Raw genomic sequence first — 26591 nt, forward strand, 5'->3', positions numbered from 1 at the left:
TTGCGTAAATTCATCTATGTGGTAACTTGTTTGAAATAGTTTTGGTATCAAAATTTGACTGCGCAAGTGTGATTATTGTCTTGTAAGTCTTATAAATGCATCAATATGTTAAAAGGAAGCAAACACCTTAGCAAGTTCAAATGAAAATGATGCGCATTTGATTTTGTAGCTAGAAGACCTGAATAGAACATAAAATGTCATGTTGGCGGCAAAACACACGTGCCTATCACGTGCTGCATTTCCACAGTATTGCACTTCCTAATAAGTACAATTGCCGGCACAGGCTGAGAGCACGTGTCGGATCGTACAGCAAATATGTGAAGACATTGTACAGAGAATGGGAGAAAGCAAATTTACAATCCCCAAGCTGTTAGAATTAGTTCTACTTAATTTAATTTAAACGAAGACTAAAGGACTTTTTAAACAGTGGACGTGCGAGTTAAACACCCCCTCCATGTGAACGTACGCCGGGTTACGTTAGACACGTGCGTTGTGAGATGATATGAAGATTGTCGATGAGTTGCCCGTCTATTCCTGGGACTGGGACTGGGGTTATGGCTGGGTGATATTAATTAAGACAGACTTAAAGTCACCCTGTACGCCATCTCTGTCATGGTGCTTCGCCATGCGTCATGTCAAGAATTTTCAAAGAAAAAGTCTGTTATATTAGTTTAAAATAGTGTATTGTGCTTAATTAGTTTATAAATATGGGTTCAAGTCATGTTTATGTAATGGGAATATGAAAGGTACGTTCATAATTTAGATCAATTAATATTTTATTAAAAAACAATAGTTATGCGAATTATCATTATATATTTGAGAAATTAGTTTTAACAGATATCTATGATACGTTTAAAAAACAACAATGCACTATGTAACATAATGAAAGCGTATGAATAAACTTAAAATATTATAATAGCAGAACCAGGCGTCCCGGAAATGTGAGCATCCCCACTGATTTATCGTCGACTTATTATGTCATACTTATCTGTATAAAATGTAGGTTAAATCTTATAACAAACAATGGCCTGGATTTCTGATATTAGAAATGTAAAATAGGAACTAAGCACTCTATTCCGATATGAAGTTATGTTTGGTATTTGTGAACGCCTGGTCGTACATACCGGGTTTTCCATTAATTTGATATTTGAGGTTGTTATTATTGTTTTCAGATTATTTATTATTCCTGTTTCTATTTTAATCCCAACTTTAATTACATTACTACAGAATTTGATGTATTTGTCTTAAATAAAAGTACCTTATAATTAGCACAGATCACTCATATAGTGAAAATATTCAGTACCGTCCAATTACTTCTGTGTTACATATATGGAGACAGATTAATATATTGTACTTGTTTCTGAACCCAACCTTTTATGTCATGTATGTTGTACTGTAACCTTATTGAATAAAATATTGTTTAAACTAAATAAAACAAATGTGAAATTACATTTTTACTTTGATGCTAAAGCATGACGTGGAAGAGTAACGGAGCACACCATTTGGTGTTTAACCTAGTTAGGGTGCCTTTTGATAAGTTGAATTATATATAATGTAGAGATAAATATAGGTTATCCGCATATACTGAAAATGATTTGTTTTATTCAATTAGCCGGTTTCCAGCATGCAATAATGTTAAAGTGTTATTATTAGGGGTAATTATAGGCGTGTAACAGTTTTATCAGCGTGACTACCAGTAATTATTCCAATCGATATAAGCCAGGCAAAGAAATAAATTTATCGGGATATCTCTAACATGCATTTTCATTTTCCTTAATAATTTTTTATGTCATTGTAATTATATGTTGGTATTTATAATTAAAAACTGGCCATCTGTGTAACAAATACGTTGTCATCACATACCATATCGAGTGTCGGTAAAGGCTATAGCGAGTCGTCCACCTACCCTGTGCCCTGGACGACTCATATACATTTGCATAGGCAAGTCAAAAGTACGTCAAATAACAGCTTTGAGTCATTGAGTCAACAGAGATGAAGTCAGATGGGTCAGATAAAAAAACCAATATCCATGGTGATCAAAAACAGGTATAATCTAACACGAGTTATATGAAATAAGATGTATCTTTATTGTTACACTCTGAACGACTGTTGTTTCATGGTATGATCAAATATATACAAACGATAATAAAACACCCGTAAAAGTTCGACGGTTTCCCAGCAGTGACACCATAATCAGTGATATCGTTATCAAAATCGCATCTTCGTCTAGGTCGGAACTTGCAAGACCCTTAAACATAGAATCTGTGTACTTTTCGATAACTGAATTTGCTAGGTGCATAGACTTAATGGTAACAAACCCACTCACCATCCCCACTATTCATCGTAGTCTGTAAAATTATATCTAGATTTCATATCAATACATTGTCTATTCAGATCCTGTATTGAAAATAAATTCACGACCAAAGTACCACAGGGAGAAATTGGTAGAAATGGAAGGCCAGATTGTAAGTAATTGATCGGGTTTGTTTTTAACTCAAGGTTTATGAAAATTAGGCAATATCTTTATCGCAATTATGTGATATTTATCTCCAAACTACAAGCTATAAGATCGGTTATGAACCAGAAAATTGATACACCTAAATATGTAAGCGAATTATTTTCATCGAAGGCGCAAATAATTGAAAACGGTGAATAATATTATATTTATATAAAGCAAATCTATGAAAAATCAATTTATCATAACTACTCATGCAGTTAAATGCTATTTAGAAGTTTTTCTTTGAAAATAAGTATTCAACAAATATATTTACAAAATTAATGATAATGCAACAAGACAGCCTGAAGGAGTTGGTATATGCTTCTTAATATGATTTCTTTTCAATCAGAATCTAGTTCTGAATAATGTCGTTTGATTCTGAATACCTTACATAATTATAATGGAATTAATAAACTTTTAATACAAAAATCATTGCTGCTCAAAACATATTGACTTAGGAAGCCATTGGGGAAACAATTTGATGATTTTATCATGAAAAATATTTTGATGTCAATCACATCATTTGCAGTAAATGAATACAGATTACAATTATTTTAGAAAAACTTACTTTGTCGTAATTTCATACTGATGTCAAAAGGGCCGTGCTGTTCTAAGTCATTGTCAATGTCAAAGTTTTGACCCGACTGAATGCGTGATCATGTTAATAGATTATTTTACATGTAAAATACCAACAAGTAAGCAGAAGTTATCTCCCTTTAACAGTGTATTTTAGATGAATTTTGATTTACAGTCCACGCTGATTCCTTAAGATACATTAGTATCTTGCCTATTTCATTGACGATATCATATATAGCGTACTTTGTAATGTATCATCGGTAACCCAGCGCTATATACATTATTGTAAATATAAGTATATACCCTTTGACACTGGGGTTTCCTGGGATGTTTGTATAAATATTTAGATTTATAATTCCATTAAGGGGTTGTGTCTAACCTGACCTTCACCCTGATCTGCATGGCAGGAAATGTCGCAGAAGTAGAAAACGCTTAATCTTTCGATACACCTGGCCGGCCCCAGGAGGATGTTTTGTTTATTCGATCAAAAAAAACATATTTATATGAAATCATTTTTGATTAAGTCTAAACTTAAGACTGATTCATGATCTTGGGGCTTGAGTTTTGTTTGCTTATACTTATACACGAGTCTGAATACTAGGTTTATTTTGTGTTCTTGTTTACTTATTTTATCTGAAATACCGTGAGTGACATGATAACCTTACTAACGAAAATAAAATCTAGTACAGTCCCGAGAAAGAAAAGTAAATCTTTAGTTGTTTGATGTAAGTATGCCATATTTCTCTGGCGTAAAAATTCATATTAAAAAATGAAAAATATAAATAAAAAATGAAATGAACATCCTTAAAATACAAGGATAATGAAACCCTGTGCTTCAGACTAGTAAGTGTTCAATGATTGATCAGCGATATCCAGGTAATAATCTGGGTCAAATCAATGTCGATTCAGCTTAGGTCACTACATTATGGTTATAATGAGAAACATCCAACACATTTACAAGATTCATATTAAAAGCGACATTTTATTTCTGACATATGGCAATGCATAAATAGTCATATTTACAATAAAACAATATTTAAGCGAATTAACAATGAAATATTATCACAACTAGTGTTTATAAAAAGTCAACAACATTGTCTGAACACAATCACTTCAACCGAATCATGTATAACTCCTCCAGAAACGTATCTACCTTCCACACCTCAGTCTGCCATTTTGTAAGCGCATCACGGTCGTCAATCTTTTCCACTCGACATTGTGTATCTGTTAAAATAAAGATTGTTATTAGTTACACATTATACTGGGTCAATATCACCGCGTGGCTTAACATTCCAATTCTGAGTCTAAAACTGATGTCTTTGTGGGTATTTAGCAAGGCTATGACGTCGCCCTTACCAGGTTTACAGGTGGGAAAGGCCACTGTACCAGCGATTAGTACGTGGCAGCGATACAGTTCCGCATGAGAACCCACAGGTGGAGGACTGGAGTAATATGTCGCAACATTTTCACCCATTTCATTATTCCCACATTATTTATAAAAAACGAAATTTTTGCTTGTTTATTTTATTATTAGAATTGCAAAGCCTTATATAAATATCTAAAAAAAACTGGCATGATTTATTTATATCCATTCTGAAATCAATCTGTACTGTTATAATTTATCACAATTGCACCTCGTTCATATGAATGAAAAACAATCTTACCGAAGCATTCCTTCACATGTGTCTCGGTGCAGTTGAATGGTGGTCCTATGAAGAGAAATGAGAAAATAGTCTTTTAAGGAAATCCAGATTACTGTCAGACTAATAAAGTTCTTAACGTTAGAAACAAGAACCCCTGTTTGGGCTGGAAATGTTTAGACATCTGTGCATGTTTCGATACTGGTTAGCTAATAACTAAAATGATAACAATGAAACCAATTAATTTCTGTGATTCAATAATTATGCATTTCGCGGCTAAGAAAAACAAAATAGTATTGCATAACGCGAAAGTAAGTTGTCATGATCTACGGTATGAAAGTTAACAGTTTACTTCACATATAACATTACCGTTAATTACACTAGGGAACAAAGCAATAACTAACATCACATGTAACTGATCCAGATAACAAACCCGCTAACCACATACCAGGGTTATAGCATTACCGCTAAATAACTTGGTAATGTAACTGCTTATTGCATCAGGTAACATCGCTGGCCAAGGTAACCTTACTACTCCGCTGAATGTACTACACAACTGTCTACTTAATAGGTCATTTAACGTATAGATTCACTGAGAAATATGATCCCTAGCAAAATAAAGCGACATAACCTCTAACTAACTACTTTACATAGATTACACCACGAACATAACCGGTGTCAACATCGGGAAACATTCGGTCACTGCACTTAGAAACATAACCGGTGTCAACATCGGGAAACATTCAGTCACTACACTTAGAAACATAAACCGATGTCAACATCGGGAAACATTCAGTCACTACACCTAGAAACATAACCGGTGTCAACATATGGAAACATTCGGTCACTACACTTAGAAACATAACCGGTGTCAACATCGAGAAACATTCGGTCACTATACTTAGAAACATAACCGGTGTCAACATCGGGAAACATTCGGTCACTACACTTAGAAACATAACCGGTGTCAACATCGGGAAACATTCGGTCACTACACTTAGAAACATAACCGGTGTCAACATCGGGAAACATTCGGTCACTACACTTAGAAACATAACCAGTGTCAACATCGGGAATTATTCAGTCACTACACTTAGAAACATAACCGGTGTCAACATCGGGAATTATTCAGTCACTACACTTAGAAACATAACCGGTGTCAACATCGGGAATTATTCAGTCACTACACTTAGAAACATAACCGGTGTCAACATAAGGAAACATCCGGTCACTACACCTAAAAACATAACCGGTGTCAACATCGGAAAACATTCGGTCACTACACTTAGAAACATAACCGGTGTCAACATCGGGAAACATTCGGTCACTACACTTAGAAACATAACCGGTGTCAACATCGGGAAACATTCGGTCACTACACTTAGAAACATAACCGGTGTCAACATCGGGAAACATTCGGTCACTACACTTAGAAACATAACCGGTGTCAACATCGGGAAACATTCGGTCACTACACTTAGAAATATAACCGGTGTCAACATCGGGAAACATTCGGTCACTACACTTAGAAACATAACCGGTGTCAACATCGGGAAACATTCGGTCACTACACTTAGAAACATAACCGGTGTCAACATAGGGAAACATTCGGTCACTACACTTAGAAACATAACCGGTGTCAACATCGGGAAACATTCGGTCACTACACTTAGAAACATAACCGGTGTCAACATCGGGAATTATTCAGTCACTACACTTAGAAACATAACCGGTGTCAACATAGGGAAACATTCAGTCACTACACTTAGAAACATAACCGGTGTCAACAACGGGAAACATTCGGTAACTACACTTAGAAACATAACCGGTGTCAACATAAGGAAATATCCGGTCACTACACCTAGAAACATAACCGGTGTCAACATCGGAAAACATTCGGTCACTACACTTAGAAACATAACCGGTGTCAACATCGGGAAACATTCGGTCACTACACTTAGAAACATAACCGGTGTCAACATCGGGAAACATTCGGTCACTACACTTAGAAACATAACCGGTGTCAACATAAGGAAACATTCGGTCACTACACTTAGAAACATAACCGGTGTCAACATCGGGAAACATTCGGTCACTACACTTAGAAACATAACCGGTGTCAACATCGGGAAACATTCGGTCACTACACTTAGAAACATAACCGGTGTCAACATCGGGAAACATTCGGTCACTACACTTAGAAACATAACCGGTGTCAACATCGGGAAACATTCGGTCACTACACTTAGAAACATAACCGGTGTCAACATCGGAAAACATTCGGTCACTACACTTAGAAACATAACCGGTGTCAACATCGGGAAACATTCCGTCACTACACTTAGAAACATAACCGGTGTCAACATAGGGAAACATTCAGTCACTACACTTAGAAACATAACCGGTGTCAACATAAGGAAACATTCGGCCACTACACTTAGAAACATAACCGGTGTCAACATCGGGAAACATTCGGTCACTACACTTAGAAACATAACCGGTGTCAACATCGGGAAACATTCGGTCACTACACTTAGAAACATAACCGGTGTCAACATCGGGAAACATTCGGTCACTACACTTAGAAACATAACCAGTGTCAGCATCGGGAATTATTCAGTCACTACACTTAGAAACATAACCGGTGTCAACATAGGGAAACATTCGGTCACTACACTTAGAAACATAACCGGTGTCAACAACGGGAAACATTCGGTAACTACACTTAGAAACATAACCGGTGTCAACATAAGGAAACATCCGGTCACTACACCTAGAAACATAACCGGTGTCAACATCGGAAAACATTCGGTCACTACACTTAGAAACATAACCGGTGTCAACATCGGGAAACATTCGGTCACTACACTTAGAAACATAACCGGTGTCAACATAGGGAAACATTCAGTCACTACACTTAGAAACATAACCGGTGTCAACATAAGGAAACATTCGGCCACTACACCTAGAAACATAACCGGTGTCAACATCGGAAAACTTTCGGTCACTACACTTAGAAACATAACCGGTGTCAACATCGGGAAACATTCGGTCACTACACTTAGAAACATAACCGGTGTCAACATAAGAAAACATTCGGTCACTACACTTAGAAACATAACTGGTGTCAACATCGGGAAACATTCGGTCACTACACTTAGATACATAACCAGTGTCAACATCGGGAAACATTCGGTCACTGCACTTAGATACATAACCAGTGTCAACATCGGGAAACATTCGGTCACTGCACTTAGAAACATAACCGGTGTCAACAACGGGAAACATTCGGTCACTGCACTTAGAAACATAACCAGTGTCAACATCGGGAAACATTCGGTCACTACACTTAGAAACATAACTGGTGTCAACATAGGGAAACATTCGGTCACTACACTTAGAAACATAACTGGTGTCAACATCGGGAAACATTCGGTCACTACACTTAGAAATATAACTGGTGTCAACATCGGGAAACATTCGGTCACTACACTTAGAAATATAACTGGTGTCAACATCGGGAAACGTTCAGTCACTACACTTAGAAACATAACCGGTGTCAAAACCGGGAAACATTCGGTCACTACACTTAGAAATATAACTGGTGTCAACATCGGGAAACGTTCAGTCACTACACTTAGAAACATAACCGGTGTCAACATAGGGAAACATTCGGTCACTACCCTTAGAAACATAACCGGTGTCGACCTCGGGAAACATTCATTCACTACGGTAATATAACCTATAACGTCAAAAGAAAATGTTACCCAGGCCAATAGGAGGATATATAGCCGCTGCCTTAACCATAAACCATTATCTCCTAAGTCAACCAAAAGCTTTACCGCTATCATCAAAAAGGTTATGTGACTATTATTTATACCAAACCGCCATCGTCTCAAGTTTATCTATCCGCTAACTGTATAAGGAATTATAACCACAGTTATTTATTGGTTAGATAACCGCTAACTATATAAGGAATTATAACCACTGTTATCTAAACGTTAGATAACCGCTAACTGTCCATGGAATCATAAGCACTGTTATTTTAAGGTTAGATAACCGCTAACTATTTTAAGGTTAGATAACCGCTAACTATACAGGGAATAATCACCACTGTTATTTAAAGGTTAGAAACCCGCTAACTGTACAGGGATCATCACCACTGTTATTCAAAGGTTAGAAAACCATTAACTTTACAAGGAAACAGAAACACAAAATGATTTAGTAAGATTAATACCGAATGCATCATGTAACATAATTAGTCAATGTCTCAAGCACACAGCGGTTAGATACACTCGGTGATTTAGCCACTGTTTACTACATGTTCATAACTACAAGTACCTACCTCCAAAATATGTGTTGTCTACTTTGAAACAGTCGAGTAAATATCTTGTCTCGTTTGTCATGATAGAAAGAATAATGTCAGCATACCTATTCAAAACAAAGAATAAAAAGGGAAATAAATTATGTGTGAAGACGCTTTGATAATTAGAGTGTTAAGACTTAGGTGTGTGCTGTATGTGATCGCCATGCGATTTCCACCACATTTACCAAATATTGCTATAAAATAAATCACGGGTTTCAAATGATAAGACTGAGGAAACGATTTCAGATGTTACGTCACCGTAATAGTGTGTACCTTGTACCAGTCCCTCCGACAGACGCTATGAACCAGGATAAATGTTTCAACGCATAAAGAAATGAATTTAATCATGGATGTCAATCAGCCATTTACCACAAAGAATTACAACACCGCACTGACTAACCTATCCAATCTCCTTATTGATCTAATGCATTGAAGTGCGCACATTCAAAAATACATTTAAAATTGGAAAAAAAAGTTATTTTGACAAAATCACAAAATCAATCAATTGAACTGTATCTGAATACTATTTATGGGAATAGAGTGTGAAAACCCTTATCTGAAGGGTGTTTTTTTTTTAAATCTCTACTCTAAATATACGTTCTGTTAAATGTTATATGTAAGAGAAATAGAAGTATCATAATTATATGAGTGTCTAATTGTACAGCCTATGAGATAAATCGATACATATCGAAGCTATGGTGTTCGCAAATTCAACTATCAGAAAGAGATGCTATTTGTAAAACCCTGTTCGATGCATCAGAAATATTGTGGTTCCGGACTCGGAGATTATAAAGTACATTTTGTTTCCGGTGGATTTATTACAAACGAGTAGAAATGTGTCTTACTCTTGTCTCTTCGTCACGGGTATAGCAACAAATGAGCCTCGGTCCCAAATACAGTCGAATTCTCCCAGTTCTTTTCTGTAAAGGAAAACACATCAGGATATAAATCAAATTTGAAGTCTCGCAAATAATTGCAAAGTACAGTTCGACCTTTATTTTATAGGGTTTTAAATTAATAAACAAGAGGTCCTTGGGCCTTAACGGTCACCTGAGTTCAGATACAGAAACAAAAGAGAAGAAATCTTCAGAACAAGATTTTAGAAGTTAAAGTCTATTTGATCCCTTTTGGTCCCGCCCCTAACGCCCCATAAGGTCAGTCATGGAAAATTTGTTGATATGATTCAATGGCCATCTCATGGGAATTATTCTGACAACATTTGAGTAATTTCCTATAATAAATGATCAAATAATGCTCAAAAATGTGTTTTACCTACAGAAACATTAGTAAACTTAAACCCCCTCCTCAGTTGGAAACGCGAGACCCCATATAATTCACAATTTTTTTTAGATGGTCTTGAAATCTTTCTATCTCTGAAGAGTATTTGATTATACCACATCTGTGAGTGGAGAAGATTTTTTTTTTTAAATTTCAGCCATTTTTACCCCTTTTGGTCCCTCCCACAGACCCTTTGGGTTGGGGATAATATAATTCACAAATTTGATTGGCCTTATGCATAAGAAGGTTTGTGCCAAATTTCATTGAAATTGCTTCAGCGGTTTTTGTCGAAAATGAAAATTGTTACGGACATACGACGCACAATTAGAATAAAATCCAATCCAAATGCAGGCCAACTAATTCCTGTGTATTGTTTTGTGAGGTAACGTAATTCCTATACTGATTTCGTAATCGTTTTGACTAGATAATTCACAGAAAAAATCACCGAGTCTATTATATGGTATCAGACCAAACTTATCCTACATAACAGACAAGCTAGGTGGTAACTCATTCTAACTTTTGGAAAGATAGTCTGGGTAATTTTTAATGTATCGGCACCCATTACTTTATAAACATGTTATCAACTGAAAAGGGCAATGTAACATTATGTGGACTTCAAATGCAAAATAGTTTTTACATGTCTTATATATGCCTGTCAATAATGATACGGAACCGATGTGAATATAAATATGGCTTACAAACCTTTGGAGGTTAAAGAAGTCTCCGACGTAAAGTGACAGTTTTCTGTCTGTGGCCTTAAATAAAAATACAAAAAACATGAACAATGATAAAAAGTATAAGTACGTGTATAAATATGTACGTGTATAAATATTTATGCTAATCTCGCGACACGTTCTTACAAAGACATAATTTCTGTAAATTTATCTGCCCAGTAGTCTCCAAAGTTTAAACAAGACACACTTAATGACCTGATTTAAAGCACTCTGTGCAAAATATCGCTGCATCACGAAACTATTTCATTGATAAGTTCTTCGCAAATAATATGCAAAAAAAAACCCGAATGTGTTTTATCTATGTTATTTCTAATGACATCATTTAAGTCTGTGTCTAGTTACATGACTATTTAATTATAAAGGTAATATATTGCAATCATATTTAATTAAGCTCTACAATAAATAGACCTCAAAGACATTATAAATCGCCTAACTAGTTATAATTAGTACACCTCGGGAGACTGTCGACTTTCTGTTTGAATTTACTGTCATATATTCCCACTTATTAAATTCATAACAGTACAATCTAATTGGCCGAGATTACAAAATATAATTGCAGTCGCTTTAGTAGACTTGGTCACGATCTACCTTAAACTGTGTAGATAAATAGTCATATAAGTTATATATCAAATAATGGAGATATCGATGATAAGGCATGTTTCTAGTCACGTGATTTATCAGTATTTAGCACAGGGTGTTGTTACGATTGCTATGATTGGCTAATTTAATTAAAGCTAAGATATAAGATGGTCTTATACAGAGTCCAGTGCTGTTCAATTTGATTTTTTTTAATTAATTGTATAATTTTAAGGCACTGCATCAACTAATTTGCACTTTTACTAAAAATTTCAAGGTTCCTAGACAAGAATTTATTCAAACGTATTTCCATTAACAACATGATGTAATTATCAAGTCTGTGGTAAATTTTAATTCTGTAAAGCATTTCTGAATGACTGTTGTTGCGAGATATCACGATCTAAAAGATATATAGCTATTTTCGTACGAATAAAAGAAGAGCGGCCTTGTTTGTTAATCATATCGCTGCTTACATACAGTGAATACATTGTAACCAGCAGTACGTGTGATCAACAGTATCAAGTGTTACATGGACTGCTTTCAATAATGGGTCCTCGAAGGTCGCATATATATTAAAATGTAAGAAGCATCATGACCAGATGTTAATTTGTTCTTTGATTTCCTTATATGATTATATTGGTATTAAGATATGGTATAAAATATGGCAAAGAAAGTTACAACATCAAGTTAAAAGTGAAGCATATAGAAAGAAAAAAATCACCAATTATATAAATCAAACACAACGTGACTGTTGTGTATTGTGAAACCGAAAAGTTTATTAATGTGCAAAACATTATTAGCCATTAACGACCTGAAATGTCATCAACATATTCTTAAGATAAATGAATGAACATATACAATGAGTTCAATGTGAGAAAGATTATTACAATGTATGGATAACCAAGCTGTAGGTTTATTATTATTTTGTATCTTGAAGACAGTCAACATTTTGACAATACCTTGAGAAGTTTGCTCTTAACGTTGTGTCTGTATTCGTTTGTATAAGGAATATTGTCTCTTTCGAAGACTTCTTTACATCCGGTTTCAGAGCAGTCACAACCAACCACCTCATGCCCTTGGTCAGCTAACCTGTAAGACAATTGGAGTGAAATCTGTTTGTATTGGACATTTCAAACATTCGTATTTCATCAGATAAATCAAGTACATTATTGAAATGATAAGCTATAACAAGATCACTGAGCGAATTCTCACTATATCATTTTAAGTCAAATAAGGGCCAAGACATTTTACAAATAACACAGTGTGCCTATATCAGGCGAAAACCTGTTCTATCGTTACTTCTTTTCGATTTGGTTGATTTGCTTGGTTTAATGCTTAAATAACAATAAAGGTCATTTAAGGATGTGCCAGGTCTATAGATAGTGGAAGAAAGCCGGAATACCTAGAATGCAAACCCGCTGATGTTCACTTATATCAATACTTTTCCACTGCCCCACATGGGGCTCGAACATATAACAAGTAAGTGGAGGGCTTGTGGTAAAATGTCGGAACATATTAACCACTGGGCCATAGCTCTAGTCATGTTCTCAAACCAGCACAGTGTGTGTTTATCATACAAAGAAATGTTTTATCGTTATTCCTTTAAAGTGAAAAGTCGGGCAAAGGAAGGCTATAGTCGGTAAAAATGATGTCAATATATCCAGTACAATTTCTCATGAAATAGAAATTTCCTGGCGAAATCGCTCTGTATGCGAAGAAATTTATATTATAGGAGTCCTAAAACCTCCTGGCTATGTCCTTATTCATATTTCCATAAAAAGGGTGTTTAGCTAATTGTCCTTACCATTTCAGGTCAATGCTTTTCCCGCACAAGGGTACAAAGATACGTAGGTTTGTCTTTCCATCTGTTAGCCGATCGATGTGCTTCTCCAACATACTAGAAAACGACAATAAAAAATGAGAAAACGCATTATGAAATTCCAATATATAACCGGAGTTACGCATGGGACAAATCCATAAAACAATCAACTTGATGTACAAATTATATGTATAATTGTTTGATATAATTTTGAAGTAGTCGCCTCTGATTTTCTATTTCCTTCGTTTCAATAACAAATATCCTGATTATACTTCATTTTCTTCATTTCGCATATTGTGGCTAATCGTTGGTCTAATTACTGAACAAAAGCACCTGTATTCCGTCTTTACAGAGTTACCTCCCTGGCGGGTTGGTAGCGATTGTAATGTCATTATTTTGTGAGCGAAATTCACGTCTTTTTCTCTGAAATCTTTGCTGTTGCGTTTGCAAACACATGACGTCACAATGGTTAGTGGCTTACAATTAAAGGTTTATTTTGGTGCGAGACTTCAGAAAGCCGAGATGACGAGGCTTTGCAGAGTCATCTTTGCTTTTATTGTCGAAAACCAAAAAATCCCACTTGTTTTGTATGATCAGACCGTGTATTCTTTATATTCAAAACATTCAAAACGAAAGCAAATTGGCAGTTATTTACTTGGGTTCGCTCGAAGCGAGACGCTTCTTTGCTGCGGAGGAACAGATTCATTCACTAAACCGAATGAGAGTTCACTCCTTTTTATATAAGCGCATTCGCAAAAAGTTCCAGTAATTCTATGCAGTGTGTAATATTACTAAAACAATATAAAACACTAAAAAAATCAAAAAACTACTTTACAATACATACCTTTGCTATGAGCAATGAAAAAAGACGACACCCTAATACGATTTACCGTAAAAATGACGTCATTCCGGTGAATGTGACGTCACATTTTGGCGGGATTGTGTATGAACGAAAGGTTAAAGTTCTGGGTCAAGATAGAAAAGTTCCGTCAGATATGGAACATATTCAGGTGATCGTATTGATGGATAAAGCATTTCGTATTGACGGATAAAGCACAACTTTATCCGGCAGTAGTTATCTGTTAGTATGTGGTGCAGTTGCAGGATAAAAGTCGGTAATATGCATGTAGGGGATGTATCAGTAAGCACTTACGGATGGACCTTTGGGACATGGAACTGTGTCTGTTCCTTCTTCCATCTTTCATTCCAATCACTACAGGACATTTCTGACGTATCTTCATAATCCCCGAATTGGTTGATACGTTTCTTCTCGATGGTATCTGGAACATACAAAATATCAGTGTACTATCAGAGTTAGTGTTTTAAGGGGTGCCTGATTTGAATGGTAGAGAGGGAAGCCAGAGTACCCAAAGCAATACCATCGATCTACACCAAGTGCCTATCGATCACATCACTTGTACCTTGAACTTGTGATCCTTTTAGTGTGATCAGTATAACGTCCTATCAACAGCTAGATTCGTTTAAGGACGTGCAAGGTTTAGATAGTGAAGGTAGTTGGAGTATATGGAGAAAAACCACCGATCAGCGTTCAGTACACGGCAAATGTCTCACATGAGATTAGATCTTGCGCCTTAAAAGTGGAGGGTTTGTGGTATTATGTCGTGATCTACAGGTGAAGCGCTAAACATTTGCAGCAAACGCTCTAAACATGATCGAATTCTTGACAAAAATGTCCACTTCTAAAAATGTAAGTATTCGTATTAATCCGGAAATAACTATTTTTACATTATATCTGAAATTATTTCGATACACATTTCATTATACTGAAAAATACAATCTTCACACATTCAAACTTTGACACATTATTAAATTAAACGTGATGAATGACTGAAAAAAATAATATCACTATATAGCTTAAGAAGACAATTAGGCCTATGGCTTAACATTCATGTTGGCTTGACGAGATACTAAGATGTGTATCCATATTGATTTAGAACTACATACCTATAACCTTTATTTATCCCATAACTATGCATGTTTCACAATGGAAAACCGATGTGATAAATTTCATAGCAGTTGGTTATCGTTTATGTTTACACACTCCAGTGTGTAAACACCTACGGCGCCTCTTGATTGGTCAATTCCAAGATCACTTGATTCCGATTGGCTCTCAACATCGGGCTACTTTTCATAGCGCATTTTCTTTTAAATAGCATCGTATTTAATTTTTAGCAGGTAGTTGATTATACAAAGTTTAAAACAATAGAACATTGGCTCTCTATTTAGGCACTATATTTTATGGTGGAAAGATACATGTATCACTACACAATGTATGGTGGTAAATTTCCCTGAATGAAGACGAGAAAATGGTCACCACGGTATAACTATAGAACTAAAGTTATGGGATAAAAACGTTCCCTAGCGCGTGACTGTTGTTTATCATGTTTATCGAACTCGAGTTAGTTAATTTTCAAATTTTGAAAAGACACGAGCTTTACTAGTGCATTGGCATTTTTACAACATCTGGTACAGACATCACAGCGTCTCGCTGTATATAGGGTATGTAATCATTGCACGATCTCTGGCTGCTAGCATTATAAAATTGTAACATAATGTATCTCTCTACAAAGGACTGGTCGTGAGAAATTCGTTTGATCTACGTAGTTTCTCAGGTGTTTCATAAACAGAAAGGGACATGAGCGCTGATACGGTAACCAGTTAAGGATGTCGGAGATATGGTCACGCTTTACCAGTTATCATACATTAATGATATCAATTCTGTATTTATTTCGCCGAGTCATACCCATAGACATCTAGATCTAGATATTTAATTTTTTTGATATAATATGTACGGATTATCTCACGAGGTGACACCTAAATCCGTCGCATTTTTGTATTAATATGTAGGATGTACCTATATATAACTCTGTTTGAGTTTACGATAAAATTTGAGCTATGACTATCCATAAAATTATAACTTTATAAAATATTAAAATATTTTTTCAGAGAAATTTTGCAAATCATTCAGGAAAATATGATGTTTTAATTTTTAAGTTCCGCTAGCATCCACCCATGACTTTGGTGATAAATTTTCAATGTGCTATATTATGGCATAAGTACTCCGGGAGAATTATTGATTATTCAGAACATTGATAGGCACTACAGAAAATTGAAGAGTCATGCCAAGTTGTACTTATATATCACTATGTTTGCATTCCATACGCGTCCCCATATTGCTGAGTCATGGAGCGCCGGTTTCCACATGAGGACGTCAGGGAGAATATGTTACTTTCTCACCTCTACTTTCTGCATAGCAGATTATGTTTGAACACATTTTAGCAGAGGCTTGGCGAAAAAGAAATTAAATATCTCATTTCACGATAGTAAGATAGCATGAAACATCAGGATGGATCTGCCACCATTACTAGGCAATTTATCAAATTCTCCAAAGTCATAGTGATACCATCACACGATACCTTTATTTCCCAAACCAAGAGTATCAATTTTCATTAAGCATCATTAAACTGCTTCTGGGATCGTAGAAAAATACATGACATCATCATTTTTGTTTATTTATATTTTAATTTTTGTCATTTTGTCAGTATTATTTCACAACAGGTTCTTCCAGGACTCATCAAAATAGCTCCGTCAAATCATAATAACGACGAAATCCAAAGCTCAAAATAAACAAAACGGTTTTAATAGTCGTTATGAAAAATGATCGGATTAAAAGTGATATCATCCTTCGAAGATGTATTATTAAAGTTTCAGAAAACATAAGGAGAAACTCAAATTTCAAGAACCTTCCGTATCATATCCATTTCTGATTTATAAACGAAATTGCTGATATATTTTTTATATCACAGAAGAGTTCATGAGTTCTTAAGAACCTTATTCACACCTGACTAAATTAAATTACAAATGCATGCCCGATAAATCATGTTTGATAGTGTAACATATGTAAGTTATTTGCATATTATAAGAAAACGATGAAGACATTTCAATTCATGATGTTTGTACATATCTACAGGTGTTTTTACAGGTGTGATGGTACCAGTAGCCATTCAACACAGGGTGCGATATCACACACGCTTGATGAGCATCCGACTGAATTAGAAATCTGCCATGTCACTGCCGGGAAATGCTCTCTAACCTGGTACTGCTTGGTATCAGATGGTCCCCGCACCCGTCCACCCGAGATATTGATGGCCTAACTAATTCGGATGCGCTCGTGCATGAATTCCTGGACTGGACTCTGCATTGTTCATGTTTTATATCCATCCATAGACGTTTTATACACATCCCAACAGAAATCCAAAGGATTAAAAAATTCATTTATAATATTTATTTTATGACATGAAATACCTTTGAAATTATCTTCGGTTGCATGTAGGAATGTTTAGATTATCAAAACCATTCATGGTAGTGCATGTTATTCATACTTGTTATCCATTGCGATTAAAGCAATATCACAGCCCAAACTGAATGTCATGTCGTCCAACTCTTTATGGGTGAATAGTAGTTAAAATCCTTACGTAAGTTCATAAAAACACTTTACAAATTAATATTTGTATAAAAAAAACAAAAACGACAGTGCTGGACGCAGGAAAATACCAGTATACTGTAATCATATATGTAGGATCTTACATGAGTGATCATTTCACATGAGATTTTTTGAAACGAGTCTAAGAAGTTTTTATTTTTGCGAGCCTTGCCTTTCCAACCTATGAAAATCGCTCCAGGTCATATAACACTAGTGGCATATGCAAACAATATTACATGGGCGAAATCATTGGATATCAGGCGGATTATGTGATAAAAAGGATGATGATAATAAAAATACAATTATTCAAGAGTAAAATCATGAGAGATCAAAAAGCACATTTGTTCAGTTTTGTGGATATTACTTTCCTTATACATGTATATCACGAATTGTCTTGTAGTTGACACTTCGGGAACATCTTTTTTAGAAGAAAGAATTTTACTTCGTATCATAGGGAAATAAATACATGGCGTTGCCCTCACACAGGAGAAAATCTCCATTCGACATATCCACTTTCATACTTAAATTTAAAGGTCATTTTAATTCTCATCATTTTGGCAGATATAACATTGAAATAAATTTGCTTTAAGAAAAAAATAAATTTGATTGTGTAGACCTGAAAAGATGAAAAGTAAACACTGTTTGGTGTTGTCTAACGTCTAACGAGGTATACTGTATAAACATTTAAATGATAATTTTTGTTTACAATTTTATTTAAGAAAGCCTATTGACACTGTATATAAAAATGTTTAACCAAAATAAGAATTTCAGCACACTATCTGAATATTGAAAAGGGTAGAAAACAAAATATCCCACGAGAGAATAGATTGTGTACATGTTGTGATTTAAATGAACTTGAAGATGAATATCAAAAACTATTACAATGTCCAAGCGTTAACAACGTTAAAGAATTACAAAATACTGGTAAATTTATTCAATTTGCTTTTAAGAAAAGGTCAGAAAAGTTCAAAAGTTGAGACATTTGGCTGGAAATTTAATATCTATTATATAAATCACTCTCCATCTCTTTTGTTATATCAATTGTATATTTTACATATTATAATTTGTACTTATGGACCGTAAGGTCCACGGAATAAAATGAATTGGAAAAAAATAGTAAAATCTAGTATTTTAAGACCTTGTAAGTAGCTTGGTGACTTTGAACTTTACTTGTATTGTTGGCTACGTTCATTAAAACACTACCTTGACGATGTAGTAACATGACATTATCAGTATGTATACTTACTGTGAATAAGCTATATCTTTATGATTCACAACATTTTATCTCTATAACGTAAATATGAGATTTATTGCTGTATTACCCATTATATCATGTGTATGTTACCGGTATTTTTTTTTTTTTTTATAAAACTTCATAAACACAAGTAATCGTATATCGTCATTGATTGGGATGCATGTACGAGTATTTTATTTTATTAATCCATTTTAATCTTGATAGCGAAGGTAATTTTGTATTTGACTTCCATTTGCACAAGTCATTGGTCTAAATATGGCATTATCCTTCTAAACATGTGTATATATAGTTAATCAGAATAAAATGCTCAGTCATTCCATAAACAGGACATCATGGCGTATCAGGTTTATCGCAGAGATTGCCGGTCCCTTGTTCAAATAGTAATTTTATAATGAGACCTTATAACTCTTGTATGTCCATTTATATAGAAAGTTTAACGAGCACTTAACGCTAAATACTAGGTCATATACCGTGTATATACAATACCGCTTGGGCTATATATATATATATGTTGTGTTGTTGTAGACCGCTTAAGATTTTGCTGAATCATGCTGGGGTTACATAATAAATCACTTCGCACAAATTATATCTATTTACTCTAAACTAGAGAATTAAAAAAAACTTGAGCCTTTAGTCATCTTTTCAGTACCCGACATCCCTCTTTCTTAGTTTTATTTTAGAACTTTTGTAATGGTATAGTTCTGGTACCCCGCTATTCCTGGTAGATACATAGTGAGTTACATGGTCCTGGGCTATAATTACCACTGTTACTATTTAAATTGATGTCACTCTTGATATAAAAGGACGAAATAATATCATTCGTTTAGTATGACAGCTGATCAAGTTACGTTAATTGGAAGGTTATATATATTGCCTCAGAACGGCTTATAAATACGTTACCGTAGTTAAATACATGGCCCACTGTTACATTGTACACGTTTTACATTGTATAACATGGTTCGTATGTACTTATAAAGGCTGGCTAACAATGTAATATATTCAGGGGGAAATGTCGAACATGAGTTTTCATATTCAATAAAAATATAGTGTATAAATATTTATAAATCAGATCCATGTTCAAAATATCATTTAAGTACATACGATACAGGGTATACTTTACCATGCACATATATAACGTTATTTAAAAAAAATAATTCAAGGTAACGAAAACCTTAACGCTGAATGCATTTTAATACACAGTGGGTAGTAGTTTTGGAGTAAAGCCGGAGTACCCGGATACATACGTACTACCGTCTTTAAACCAATTATTAGCAACTTCTTCAGATGTGTCGAAAATACGCGACTTGAAAAGAGCTAGAGACATCTTAAAGCTGCTCCACCGCCGACAGAGCAAAAATGATAGTCATCATTTGAACAATAATTGATGTTTTATCGTGTGTATATATGCCTAATTAACACAAAAAAATAATATAAAATAATTTATTTAGCCTTTGGTGCATGCGCAAACAGTACTTCATTCCATATAGGATATAGTGCCACGGATTTTCTTCGGGATGCAATCAATTATTTTTCATATTTTTTACTTGAAGTAAAATTAAAAGCTCAAACTTTTCAATGGGGATTATGGTGTACAGTAAGTAATTTTTGCAACCGAAGAAAAATACTCAATCGTGTGCTCCTGTTTTTTATAGTGAAAAAATACCATTTGTCAGCGGTGGAGCATCTTTAAGCACTTATTAAAACATTCCTTTATGTGACTTTGAAAAAAGCTAGAGATATCTTAAGCCCTTAGTAAAACATACCTTTACGTGTTACTTTAGGCCTCTACTAAACACTACCAAGCACAACTCACAGTTAGAAAAGTCCCTACAAAAATCAACATGTCGTTCAGGGGTTGTCACCAACGCTAAGGCAATATATACTAGAGCCTACCAGAAGCATTGTTTCATTGAATAATTTTTACACTGGCCATAAATGAAAAGCAAGAGATACACACACATATGTATTCCCTTGTTATCAATTTTATTTACCACACCACTAATTACAGGGATTTTAAAATTATTTGCTGCTTATTGTAATTATGAACCTTTCGCGAGTCATAATCTACACAAAGTTCATTTAACCACGGAATCGTACTTATCATTTGTGTTTTTGCAATACAAGTTTTATTCATTTAGCAAGCGCGCAAATGATACAATAATACAATGGTCTATCATGTACCGGAATGAATAAATAAATTCACATGGGATACATTTTCAGATAAATTAAGATTTGTATATGACAAATAGTAGGTACAAAGTCAAGACAGAAATGCACAACGATGATTCGAAAACAAGTCTGTTTTGTCCTACGCCTTGTGAATGTTATTGTTGAGTGCACGTCTGCAGGGCTAGTGATCCGAGTGTTATTAACTAGTGGATACAAAAATCGTCGCTGCAAAATACGCCACAAAAAATACCATAAATCAGATACACTTAACGCTCCTTACACGGTAGGCATATTAACGTCATGACCGTGCAGAAGTTACCCAGTAAACAATGTCTGCCGTTATAAGGTGCATCATTTTCTCTCGACAAAAACACTAATCATGAACCGAAAATGTGATGTCATACCTGTTTCGTAAGGCTGTACCAGGTGTTTATACAATAACATGATAGAAATTAAACGTGAGCTAGTTTATATATTATAAGTGATAGCAGCAGCTCTTTCGTAGTTTTTTATATAGGTAAAATTATCTAAATATAAATAAATTTAAAACGCTAGTTAATGTTATTAGTTGAAAAAACTTTTACGAATTTAGAATTAGAAAAGTTTGAAAGGGTATTTTTAGCCAAAAACATAAAACACTGAAAGGTACTTGTATAAGATAGGAAAACGAAGCGAAGCAGTTATCGTTTTAGATTAAACGATCGGATATTTAAAAGGCTATTTTATTCTATTTAAACTCTTCATAAATTGTATCATACATAGATAAAGACAGTGTACAATTTGAACAAATTTTATCGATGTCCACCTACCTTTGTTTCCTTTCGACATGATTCCTTCGGATGTTGGTGATGACTGATCGACTGCGAGTGTCGTCTGCTTCTAAGCGAGCGTCTTTAAGCGAGAAGATCTGAATGGGTTGACCGGAGCTTGAACCTGTGATAAAACTATATGAATATGCAAACTTTGAGAATAATATTTACCCACATAGACACGTGCTTAGGTAAACAATAATTCGCCTCGGTGTGTGTGTGTGTGTATAAATACAACTATTACAAACATAGCGGTTTCCCATGCTCAAGCTAGCGTCAGTACAACAACGCTGTACTAAAAGTACACATAACGCAACAGGAATAAAAAGGTTAAACTAGCAAAAATTGACACATAATCGAAAAGCAATTACTGACAAGAAAGTGAACGACAAAATCTTATACAGTGAGTGTGCATTATACATGACATAAAAGAATACTGATAATCACTTCCTGGAAGAAAACGTCAATTATATAGCCTGGTAAACAAGTCAGGCGCAATGGTATGATGAGCTATGGAATCTTCAATTATGCTTAATAAATTCAAGCTTCAATGAAAAAGGTTGCATTTATAAAAATAAACAAATACAAATTAAAGTTAATTAAGAATAATTGTTAGCAAATGACAATAAAATATATAATAACATATGATGCTTATATAAATTTGATTATATATACGATACGGTGACTAGCGAGAGGACCAACGCTGTAGCTACCTTACTAATTACCTGGTCGCTTGAGAGCCTGTCGCCGAGTAACTCTCTCCACCTTCGCTGTCAGGAATTAAAGGTGTTCGCGCCGTGCCAGCATGACGAAGGGAAATTAAACCCATTCACTGAATTCGAATGCCACGTGTTCTAACCCATGCAGCAAAACACCAGGTATACCTATATATACACACGCGTGTTATGTGACGTGCATACAGTCGGGTACGGTCGGTATTAGGGCGATATTAACGGCAACTCTTTTCATCTTCATGTTAATCCTAAATAGTAATAACCTTCGATTCCGTAACAAGCTATTGACTGATAAAGTGTCCCGAGGAAAAGAAAGGAATTAAAGTAATATGCTTATAATAATATAAAGTAAATGTAGCACACTTTTGGTTAATTCAAAGTCAGAGGAAACAAATGAAATGATATGTTTAAGTATGTAAAGTATACTGACATTCTGTGTGTACTACCGAGGGGGACAATCGAGCGCCTTATCAACCTTCTATCTCATACTATGAACTTAAGTGCACATGCACTGGTGGTATCATGTTATCACTAAACATTCCTCATATATACGAACTCATCTTAGATATGTGTGAATATAGTCCTGCGACATCGGGAGTGGAATCGGAAAATATAGGCTAGTCCAGAATTTGAGCCCGGAACTCTAAAATGTGACTAGGTGTTGTTTCATATTTCATAGAGATTTGTTAAACTATTCAACTATTTTGTTCCTTAATTATTCTATGAGTGAATTACAAACAGGTTACTTTTCACATGACTCTCAGTTTACTTTCTACATTAAAAGATGCATGGCGACTCACTCTATACGACCAATATTGTCAAGAATTTAATACTCGTGTACAAAATATGGGATTGAAAGTATATTTTGCTTGTCAGCATCAAAGTGAGAGATCCTGATGATATTAAGGTATATATGTATTATATTCTCACAATTGAACTTGCAAAATAAATTTTTAAAAGTGGTGCTTTCACCTCACTCTGAATGAATATCAGGAAATTGTTTATAATAATTATTAAATTTTCCAAATAAGGTCAAAATAATCTACCATGATTAAAAAAAAACCTTGATTTATTTTATCAGATCGACTCTATAAAAGCTATTCTCTTCAGTTTATAGAGCTAAGAAACTGCTTTGAAACTGCTTAGAAACTGCATTGTTCGGCCCAATTACTTGGTCGTAAAATAGGACTACTTTGGGACCCAGGCCGTTAATATGACATTAAATTGATCAAACCAAACAAAAAGTGGGATATTGTGTATTATTCTTCATAAAGTCGCCCTAGACACTACACATTTGTAAGACAATAACTCGAAATTTTCATATGATAATAGAAATTATAAAAATGATTGAGATGATAATCATTTTTTGATACATGAACTTGAGATACTGAGATAATAACTCGAAATTTGAAAATAAAAAAAAAATCCTGATGTATTAGTAGGAAGCTTCCGTATCACTGTTTACATTGAGTTGAGTGTAAACAACCCCCCCCCCCCCCCTCCCCTGTGAGAAGGCTTCGGACTTATCCCCTGGCTGAGTGGGACGACTGATTTGCCCCTTGTATAATGTATAATGTGACCGGGTTGTATGTACTATTCCCTGTACGTTTCAGTGAGATATCACTATGATAATGGTCGGAGTTTTAATGTTACAAAAAAATACAACACAAACATCAAACAATATCTTAAAACACTAGCTAATACCGGAATCAACACACTGCATTCAGGGGTGAAAATCCTTGAATGATCTTAGCTATAAAACATAATTCACAACCGTTCGACATCAGATCTCTATATACGACCATTTAATATTGCACTAAGATAGTGATGGTGTCCAAGAGTCCCTGCACCATTGATTAGATGATACCGGTATAAGATATAATGAAAAGAAAATATTTAATCAGCTTTCCGTTTGAAAATACTAGGAAGTTGGTCTGTTTTCGTTGCGTTTTATACCTTGATGATGTTACTTTTAGTAAGTTATTCATTTGAATACTTTCCGGATAGATGTATGACACTTTTATATAAAATATTAACGAGTGCATATAGTAATTTCATGCAGAAAAAATGTAATCCTAGATAAACGTTAATATTGATAATATCTTTAATAAATGTTGGTTAAAATAATTCATCACTCTTTAACGAGTTCACAGACCGGCGTATTTTTTCACTGTGTACATCCAGTGGAAAACATTTATTATACTACATCAATACTTGAGATAAGTTGAGACCTTCAATGACACCCCATCTTATCTGTAGACCATTGTTAAGAGGTATCCTGTGGACGTGACAAGTTTGTGGGGCTACCATGGCCAGCTTTAAAATGTTGTGTCCAATCTATGACATTGCAATTTTCACATCAATAACAAGAGTTCGTTAGATCTCGGAACAATTACTGTGAGTATACTATTCCGATTAACAGAGTACATTCCATTAACATCCTTAAAGTCACAGTTCCTAAAATGTAAGGGAGATATGCGGGCAGGTGAATGATGGTTATAATTCAATAACATTATCCGTGCCATGTTGGCCAGGTGGTTTAAGTGTCTTGGATTTCGTTTGAGCCGGTTTATTGTACACTCGAAATCTTCATGGGTATATTTAGTGTGGTATCACACCACTGACCCGTGGGGTGAAGATTTTTCTATGGGTACTTAGGCCCCGTCAATGGCATTTAAAATAAATCTCCTGGTAATGGGGAAAGATAATATTCTGATATAGTTTAGTGTTTACCGATTTCGTAATAGTATCCGTATAAGAAAATAAGTTTTGTCGATATGATCCTTGTCATCAAAAATAAGTTTTGGTGTTTCAAGAAAATCCAATATCCAATGTTGTATTTGATCACAATTCTTTGAATGGTTTATCCGATGGACACACATTTTTTGTCATATTTTAAAATTGCAATGTAGCATATATCGTATATACTAGTATTCTCAGTGATATTAAGTAAAAAAAATGTGAAAAAGCAACAGAAATTCAAACTATGAAAGTATATGTCTTTTATGATTTTCAAAGACTTGTAGTCAAAAGTTAAGAAGAAGAAAATGGCATTGACATTTTTAGTCTAAAGGTTATAAGTACGTATCTATAGAAGACTATGCAGTTAGTACTGGATAAGTTGACAGCATCATGAAACAAAACCCCTGCAAATTTCGCGAAACTGGTTATTTAAATTGGTTATATGTATTTGGAGTGAAGAAGACTGATCCATTCTGATTTAGACATTAAAGTCGTATAGATTTCTCCAACTGGTCCAATAGGAACAGATTTAGACATTATAGCGTCAGATTCTGGGTTAAACATATTTACAGCATGTAAAAAGGAACAATATGTTATTTATTGACGCTCGTACCCTCAAAGTAGAATCCGGACCCTGGCAGACAAGTTACCTGGTGATGTTAAAGCAAATCTTGAACGCTTGCTGACTCACGGCTGGACTAGCTATGACGGCGCCACCTCACAAACTGTGCCTGGGTAGACCTACAGACAATTAGACATATCTCTGTGTTTAGAGGGTAATGTATACAACAATGACTTTATAAAGGGCATTGTTAGAGCTCGGATCTCACTAATCAAACAAATTATACATTTTTATATTAATGTTTACCTGTTATATCATTTAGCGGTCTCT

The 26591-nt window shown here is 34.8% G+C and overlaps 1 protein-coding gene across 4 annotated transcripts; it reads right to left on the minus strand.

Annotated features, from left to right (window-relative positions):
- Window positions 1-4035: 4035 nt before the first annotated feature.
- LOC138325803 (probable thiopurine S-methyltransferase) lies at window positions 4036-23136 on the minus strand. Of its 4 annotated transcripts, none has more exons than XM_069271716.1 (10): window positions 22949-23136; window positions 22224-22347; window positions 14640-14766; window positions 13472-13564; window positions 12627-12756; window positions 11060-11112; window positions 9925-9999; window positions 9059-9144; window positions 4738-4782; window positions 4036-4297 (listed from the first exon to the last, which is right to left on the minus strand). In XM_069271716.1, the coding sequence occupies exons 2-10, from the start codon at window positions 22240-22242 to the stop codon at window positions 4182-4184; spliced, it is 744 nt and encodes a 247-aa protein (XP_069127817.1). In that variant the 5' UTR covers window positions 22243-22347; window positions 22949-23136; the 3' UTR covers window positions 4036-4181. The 4 variants fall into 4 exon arrangements, with proteins under 4 accessions (XP_069127817.1, XP_069127815.1, XP_069127814.1 ...); XM_069271714.1 differs by having other exon boundaries at window positions 22224-22358; window positions 22937-23135; XM_069271713.1 differs by having other exon boundaries at window positions 22224-22358; window positions 22949-23133.
- Window positions 23137-26591: the final 3455 nt, after the last annotated feature.

This window comes from Argopecten irradians, chromosome 6 (genome assembly GCF_041381155.1).
Source record: "Argopecten irradians isolate NY chromosome 6, Ai_NY, whole genome shotgun sequence".
Taxonomy (NCBI): Eukaryota; Metazoa; Mollusca; class Bivalvia; order Pectinida; family Pectinidae; genus Argopecten; species Argopecten irradians.

Coding starts and splice junctions, on each gene's coding strand:
- LOC138325803 (XM_069271716.1), bottom strand. Junction 12,757..13,471: donor AAAAGCATTGACCTGAAATG/GTAAGGACAATT, acceptor ATTGTCTTACAG/GTTAGCTGACCAAGGGCATG. Junction 11,113..12,626: donor TTAAGAGCAAACTTCTCAAG/GTATTGTCAAAA, acceptor TTTTTATTTAAG/GCCACAGACAGAAAACTGTC.